The sequence below is a fragment of the Penaeus monodon genome, unplaced genomic scaffold (genome assembly GCF_015228065.2).
Source record: "Penaeus monodon isolate SGIC_2016 unplaced genomic scaffold, NSTDA_Pmon_1 PmonScaffold_963, whole genome shotgun sequence".
Classification (NCBI taxonomy): domain Eukaryota; kingdom Metazoa; phylum Arthropoda; class Malacostraca; order Decapoda; family Penaeidae; genus Penaeus; species Penaeus monodon.
This window is the reverse complement of record NW_023665025.1, coordinates 1-8,291: the sequence shown is the minus strand read 5'-3', so window position 1 is coordinate 8,291 and position 8,291 is coordinate 1. Positions and strand designations below refer to the sequence as shown.

Genomic DNA, 8,291 nt, shown 5'->3' with positions numbered 1-8,291 from the left:
ATATCAATTTACAAAATATTTCATTATCCGATCTAGATATCCAATTTTGTATCAATACAATCTTTGCAACAAGGTACTATCTGACTTGATAGAAATTAGAATTCATTCCTGATATACCAGTACAGTATATTATCTGCAATAATATCAACTGTACTACAATCTTGATAGCCTACAGGCCATTCAACAATGTGAAGTCTTGTACACCTAAGATTTAACCATAGCAAGTAGCTATTTTGGAAATAGGCTTATAAAACATTAGGACAGCCATGCACATGGACGCTTGTTGAGCTCTGTAAACATAACGTAGCTCTATCTTACATTACCAACATTTTGCCAGTTTAACAATGGATGCCATATCATATATGGTATAAATGTTTTCACTGCCTATTCTTAATTATTTGTTTTTTGCAGTAAAATCTATTTTTTTTTTCAACATAGAAAAAATATTGTTGGAAAAATGTTACCAGTAATGTTAGCTGACCAGGCAGTTAATGTATAAAAAGATGATGAGGAAATTCTAGGAATCTCTTGTAAGAATGGAAACGTCTATACAACTGTCATGGTAATAATGCAAATGCTGCACTACTGGAATTTGAGGCTTACACGCCAAAAGAGTCAACCCACAAACATAATACCATAAAACAATCCTTGTATTACTGTAACTGAGAAATACCAGAAATTAAGGCATCTAAATAGCATTTCCAGTAAGCTAGTCCTCATAGATCATAAACTATCATAATCATTTCACTTTTCCAGTAACCAAGATTGGTCTTGCTCTCTCTAAGATATCCATATTGGGGTCTAATGCTCGACCAAGACCTTCCAGAACAAAGACTGCCAAGACCACAGCACTGAAGGCAGATTCCAGCCGCACCTGATGATGTAAGAGGATCCTCAAGACTTGTTGCAGCAGGACCCCCACATCAATCTGTCAAAAATGAAAATCAGCATGATTAATAATCCTGTAAACTTATCTACAGTACAGTGTATGCTGAGCACTTTAATAAAGATAACGTTCATGGTAAAACACCTTCATTTGAAATATAGGACTAGTGCTTTCAATTTTTTCTGAGAACACTTACCTGTGATAATGCTATTGTATCTTCCCTAGCTGAATTTACAAGGCTTGTCATCTCTGCTTTAAAGGCTTCAGGGTCCTTACAGCAATGTTCACTATTACTGAGGAACAAGTCTGCCACAGACTCTCCCTAAAAAACAATTATTTAGATGCAAAAGCATATCATATAACAACTTAGATGTCAACTCATCCCCCACTTTGGTCCTTGGCTTGAGTTCATCGTATATAATCATATTGATAACTGATCCCACAACAAAGTTTTCTGATATTGCTGTGTGACGACCCAGGCATGGCAAAATACTTACATCACCAAAAACCACTTGTTAAACAGCCCTTTAAATTTGCTAATCTTTCTCTTTGACCTGGTCAACCCACAGTCAAGGGGGCAGATGCCGTGGATTTGGGGCTGGCTCCCCATGCATAACGAAGTATCACCCCAACTCCACCCCCATGAATTTTACAACATCTCCTGAGACTGCCTTGCTGCCCCTTCCTTGGCACTGTTTTCGACCAAATGTTTCCTGGGTGCAAATCACCATGCACTAAGTTGTCTACAAAAACCTTACAGGAAGACCCCTTACTTAATGACCACTGAAAATTTAACATTTTTTTCATGTGCGGGAACTTTAGTCCTTACTTCCCCTTTTCAGCAAAGCATCAACACCAATTTCTGCCAACGTTTCTTAAGCCAAGGTTTTTCTTCTCCGTTGTGCCAAGAAAACAAACATCTGCTCTCCCTCTTCAAATGTTTCTACAGCCCTAATAGTATGAAAAAATCGCTATAAAAAGATGTGTCAATACAGATATACATACAGTCCACGCAGTTTTTTAATGAAATGAGAAAATTAAAAAACAATGATAAAGGGGGAAATTAACTTTATTAAAGCTCTTGTAAATCCAAACCCTCATCTTACTGTTTTCAAGATCAGTTACAAAAGGAACCTTAATAATGATTTTTTAAACTGATATGCAGATTGCGTTTTTTTTTAAGACTACAAACCAAAGAACAAGGAAAATCCATTTTTTAAAAAAAATTTATAAGAAAAGGGGAAAGGGAAGGGTTTAAAAATAAAATACTTAAAACTCTTTTTAAACCCAAATACCCTACCACGCTCTCCTCCTTTACCCTTTTTTTTTACATATGGTCTTAGTATTCTTGGAAATCTGACATAGGGATTATCACAAATTTTCAGCAAAAAATTCCATTTTTCAGCTTCCGTTTTTTAGATCAATCTGAAAAGCAAAATCATTTTACCAACTCACTACCTAAAAAAAAAGGGGAAAGACTTTTTCCTAAAACCCTCGAATAAAATCTTTCAAAATTAAAAAAAAAATTGATGACTCCCTGCTGTATGAAGGAAAATTCTCTACTTGCTTTTGCCATCACTGTAAGAAAAATTTAAGAAAAAAAATGGACAACTTCTAGATCATGGAACAAATTTTTTCTCATTTTCTTTTCTACATGTCAAAATGAAAATTTGGGCAACCCAATAACTTACCTGCAGACATACCTCAGAAAATCTTGTACACACGAGGAGGAAAGCCACTTAAGTGGGGTAAATTGCTGAATAAAAGAAACCAGGCCTTCATAATCTTCAGATCTCTCCCTTTGGGTGTTAAAGAGTCATCCTAAATTAAAAAATGATTAAGAGAAACTGTTTTGATAAAATTATATTCATAACAAAAACCTGTTACATTTTTTCTTTTTTGAGTAAACATATATAATTTTCGTTTCTTTTTAAATACTGAGTGTATTACCTAAAATACAAAAAAAAAAAAAAAAAAAAAAAAAAAAAAAAAAAAAAAAAAAAAAAAAAAAAAAAAAAAATATATATTTATATATAATATTATTATATAAATATATATATATATATATATATATATATATATATATTATATAAAATAAATTAACCAAAAAAAATGTATTTAAAAAAAGCAAAAAAAGCAAAAACCCGGGAAAAAAAGGGGTAAATACCAGGGTGCAGAACTTTAACTGCCCCGGGCACAAAGGGATCCGGCCTCTGGTGGAAAATCTTCCATGGGGGAAAACTTGTCTGCACACCTTCCCGCCACTCCAAGTAATAAGAAACTTTGTTTGCATTTTCTGACACCTTTCTTAACAAAGGTTAATTTTTTTAAAACTTTTCCCCGTAAGACTAGAATAGCAAAAATATCAAAATACCCAAAAATTGCCCAAAAACAATAGGGAAATTATTAATTAGTAACACTGTGCAACCACCCCACAAAGAAATGTTCAGTTATATCTTCAAAGGGTTCCTCACCGGTTCCAGATTGCTTGTCTTTTTTTTGATCTTCTTTAGTATTTACTAATTTGGCCCCCAAATTTTCTGTTACGTTACACATTTACATCGGGTTTTCTGAATCTCATTCTCTGAAAGCACATGTTATTTATGATAACTGTATAAAGCAAAGACAAAAAAACAAAAATCTGGTAATAATAAACCCTTTTTTCTTTTTATGTAAAATATATGGGACTATGTTTCATAACAAAATTTCATGAGAATTCCAAAAAATCTTGTCTAAAAGGACTTGCACTTTGGGGGGGGGGGATGGGAATAGGTATAGTCAGTGGTCCAAAATTTTTTTAAATGAAAAATGTCTTTTGCATCTTCCTTTTGGCATGGTTAAAATATTTTCACTGGAAAGAGGGTTTCACATTGTATTTGTTTATTGCTAATTATGTCAAATTTTAAATTTAAAAGCTATTGGGTTTGGGGGAAAAATGTTTTTCAGACTGCTAATCATGTACTGCAAAATTTAATTTCTCTGGTCATTTAAAAGTATTTTTTGGTGAAAGGTGGGGACTTTTCTAATACCTTAAGGGAAATGAAAATATAAACTTGTGATGCACCAAAAAATTAACGCTTCAAATACCCGACTGAAAAATACTGGTTGTATCTTTACTTTCTTCTTTGTAAAAATTTTCTACAAACTGGGTTTTCAAAACAATTTCCTTCATTTTTCAGCTTCTTCTCAATTCTGTATCGACACAATATCAGACTGCTCTTTTCTGCTCTACTGCACTTGCACAAAAGTCTGCATCTGCTCATCCTCTTTTATAATTCCTGTGTTTATTTTAAATTTTTCTTCCCACTTTTTATCAACACTTGTTTCACAACAACTCTTTATTTCTTTTTCATCCCGTTTCATCATCCTGCACCCTGTTTCTCTCCATTTTCTGGGTCTCCTTTGGGCATTTCCTTTTTTCCCCCTTTTCCAAAACTACTTCAGCAAAACTCATTTTGCTCTTCCTTGTCTATACCCGCTCTCCTCTGCGCCTCCTTTTTTTTCTCCCCTCTGGTCTCCGCTTCTCCCTCCATTCCTCTAGTATCCTCTTCTGCTTTACTTCTTCCCCATCTAGCCAAATAAAATCCTGAATCCTATGACATGCTACCTAAATGAAAGAACAGTACTTTTTCAAAAACTGCATTTTTTAAAAGCACTACTTGTATGTGTATAAACTCAATTACAGATTTTAGGCTCAAAAACTCTCACCTTCAATAATCAGAAAAATCATCCTCCATTTCAACAGAATTTCAGTGAGTATTTTTTCATCTTGGGCGGCTTCTGCTGACATCCCAACCCTTTTAAACCCCGGAGAGTTTTATTCATTAAAGAAAAATTCTATTACAACTATTGAAAAACCCTTTCCCACAATTCTAAGACGTTTTTTAATGCTTATTGACATTAAAAAGACAACAGAGTAACATCCATTTTGAGCCTAAAATAAATTGAAATCATATCTCAGGTTTTTACACACCAAAAACTTGCATTACGTTAAAATGATCTTCATCCTGTTTAGAATAAAAAAAAAAACAGATCTTATGCACAAAGCTAATCCCCAAAATTATGTGCTGGGCATGTCCTCCAAAAAAGGGCATGATCTCCTGAATTAGTCAGTTTAAAAGCCCCCAAAAAAGGAGGATAAAAAAAGGGAAAAAAAAAAAATATGAACAGATGATGAAGAGGAAGGGAAAGTGAAAAAAAAAAAAAAAAAAAAAAACAAAAAAAAAAGGAAAAAAAAAAAAAAAGGAAAAATGGAAATATAAAATTCAAAAAAAAAAAAAAAAAAGAAAAGTTTAAAAAGAAAGGGGGGGGGGGGGGGGGGGGGGGGGGGGGGGGGGGGGGGGGGGGGGGGGGGGGGGGGGGGGGGGGGGGGGGGAAAGAAAAGGAATTTTTTTGGGCCCCCCAAAAAAAGTTTCACCTGAGGGAAAAGGGGGTTTTTTTCTTTTAATTTTAAACCCAAAAAATTAATAATTTCCCCCCCCCCCAAATTTGTTTTTTTTTCCCCTTTTAAAATTTTTTTTGACTCCTAGGAAAAACCCGAAATGAAAAATGCTGCCTACGGAAATTTGGGGCTTCCCAAGCCAAAAGGTCAACCCCAAACAAAATTTCCCAAATAAAACAATCCTTTTTATTACTGAAACTGAGAAATCCCAAAAATTTAAGGCAACTAAATAGCTTTCCTAAGCTAGTCCTCATAGATCTTTAAAATATCATAATCTTTCCCCTTTTTTCCAGTCCCAAAGATTGGTCTTGCTCCTCAAAAGGTTTTTTACCCCATTTGGGGGGTCAAATTTGCTCGCCAAGCCCTTCCGAACAAAGACGGGCCAAAACCACAGCACTAAGGGCCCAGATTCCGCCCACGGGATGATGTAAGAGGATCCTCAAGACTTGTTCCCAGCGGGACCCCCAAATCAACCCTTAAAAAATGAAAACCCAGCATAAATTAAATAATCCTTTTAAATTTTAATCTACATTTACAGGGGAAATGTTTGACCCTTTTAAATAAGATAACGTTCTGGAAAAACACCTTAAATTTGAAATATGGGACTAGGGGGCTTTAAATTTTTTTCTGAGAACACTTACCGGGTGAAAAATGCTTTTTTATCTTCCCAAACTTTTTAAAAGGCTTGTCATCTCTGTTTTAAAAAGGCTTGGGGGGCCCCTTACAGCAATGTTCACATTACTGGGAAACCCAAGTCGGGCCACAGACTCCCCCAAAAAAAAACAATTTTTTAGAAACAAAAATTGGGCATGGGCCTTATCTTCAGAAAATTTGCAGGCACACGGTTCCATTAAGATACTTCCCCATATACTAAAAACATGTTAGATGAAAAAAGCATATCCATATACAATTTAAAGTTCAAACTCATCCCCCTTTTTTTTTCCTTGACTTATTTTCCAATCTGAAATTAATATCAGTATTTTATCACTGATCTACAACAAAATTTTTTCGAAAAGTTTGCTGTGGGACAGACCTTTTGGGCAGGGCCCAGAATACTTCCCTCACCAAAAACCACTTGTCTGAAGACACCCTTAAAATTACAAAGTCTTTCTCTTTGAGCCTGGATGAAACCCGCCACGGGTAAAGGAGGCAATGCGCAGTGTTTTTGGGGTCGGGGCTCCCTGCATAACAAAAAGTATAAACCCCAAACATCCACCATCATAAAATTTTACAACATCTCCTGAACTGCCTTGCTGCCCTTTTCCCTTTGGGGCACGGGGGTTTGTTCTAAACCCCAAGATTTGGCCGGGGAATGCAAATCACCATGCACAAGTTGTCTACAAAAAAATGTACAGGGGAAAACCCCCCTTACAATGAAACCCCTGAAAATTTAAAATTTTTTCATGTGCTGGTAAAATTTTTGTCCTTAAATTTTCCCCTTTTCAGCAAAGCATCAACACCAATTTCTCCAAAAATTTCTTAAAGGCCCGCAGGGTTTTTCTTTTCCTGTTTTTGCCAAAGAAAACAATCATCTGCTCTCCCCTTCAAAAGTTTCCCAAAGGGGCACCTAATAGTATGAAATAATCAGCATAAAGAGATGTGTACAATACAGATATACATTTCAAATCCACTGAAATTTTGCAATGAAAGAAAACTTAAAAAACAATGATAAAAGGGGGGAAATTTAAATATTATTAAAGCCCCCTTGTAAGATCCCAAACCCCCCATCTTTCTGTTTTCCCAAAATCAGTTTTTACAAAAGGACCCTTAATAAAATTCTTTAAATCTGATATGCAGAATAGGGGATTTTTTTTTATAGACTACAAAAAAAAAAAAAAGAAAGTCCATTTTTTTTAAAAATTTTTTAAAGATAAAAAATGGGAAAGGGAAAGGGTTTAAAAATAAAAGATCTTAAATCTCTTTTTTAAAAACCCCAAATACCCCCACCACAGCTCTCCTCCCCCCACCTTTTTTTGTTACTATGGTCTTTAGTTAAATTTTTGGAAATTTGACATAGGGTTATCAGCCCAAAAATTTTCGCAAACAAATTTCCTATTTTTAGCTTCCAGTTTTTAAAATCAAACTGAAACAAAATCATTTTTTCCAAAATCACTACCCAAAAAAAAAAAAGGGAAAAGCTTCATCCCCAACCATCGAATAATATCTGCACCAAAATTAAAAAAAAAATGTGATGACTCCCTGCTTTTAATGAAAGGAAAAAAAATCTCAAAACATTGCTTTTTGCCCTCACTGTAAAAAAATTAAAAAAGGGGGAATGGCAACCCTTCCCTAGATCATGGAACAAATTCCCTTTTTCATTTTCCCTTTTTTACATGTCAAAATGAATTTGGGCAAACCCCCAAAAACTTTCCTGACATTACATTAACCCCACCAAAATCTTTAAAACCCCTGAGGGAGGGAAAACCCTTTAAATGGAGGATAAATTGCGAGATAAAAAAAGCACAGGGGGCCCTTTATAAAACTTCAGATCTCTCCTATGGATGTTAAAAATCCCCAATAAATTAAAACGATTTAAAAAAAATGGTTTTGAAAATTAATCACATAAAAAATTAAACCCGAGTTACTTTTTTTTTTGTGAATTTAGTAATCATATATAATTTTTTATTTCTTTTTAAAAAAATGAATGTATTACCATAAAAATTAAAAAATCAAATGAAAAAAAAAAAAAAAAAAAAAAAAAAAAAAAAAAAAAAATATATATATAAAATTTTATATATATATATAATATATAATAGATATATATTTTCTGTTATATATAATAATAAAATATATACATATATTTATATTATATATATAATATTATATAAAATATATAAAATAATATATTATATATATTTTATATAATTTTATATATAGGGGACACTATGTACCGCCAAAAAGATGCATTAAAAAACAGCCCAAAAAACACCGGGAAAAAGGGAAATACCAGGGTCAGAACTTTAA

General features: G+C 33.7%; 1 protein-coding gene across 1 annotated transcript; it reads right to left on the bottom strand.

Annotated features, from left to right (window-relative positions):
* Positions 1-721: 721 nt before the first annotated feature.
* On the bottom strand, positions 722-4,149 carry LOC119572104 (uncharacterized aarF domain-containing protein kinase 2-like). The gene is made up of 7 exons (XM_037919097.1): positions 4,033-4,149; positions 3,054-3,099; positions 2,454-2,464; positions 1,540-1,669; positions 1,384-1,397; positions 1,083-1,208; positions 722-928 (listed from the first exon to the last, which is right to left on the bottom strand). The coding sequence occupies exons 1-7, from the start codon at positions 4,147-4,149 to the stop codon at positions 740-742; spliced, it is 633 nt and encodes a 210-aa protein (XP_037775025.1). The 3' UTR covers positions 722-739.
* Positions 4,150-8,291: the final 4,142 nt, after the last annotated feature.

Excerpts from the sequence above, each read along its gene's own strand:
- LOC119572104 (XM_037919097.1), bottom strand. The coding sequence starts at position 4,149 with ATGAGCAGATGCAGACTTTTGTGCAAGTGCAGTAGAGCAGAAAAGAGC. Across the intron at positions 3,100-4,032 it reads GAAATTGTTTTGAAAACCCA|AGGCCGGATCCCTTTGTGCC; the intron begins GTTTGTAGAAAA and ends ATTTTCCACCAG. Across the intron at positions 929-1,082 it reads ATACAATAGCATTATCACAG|ATTGATGTGGGGGTCCTGCT; the intron begins GTAAGTGTTCTC and ends CATTTTTGACAG.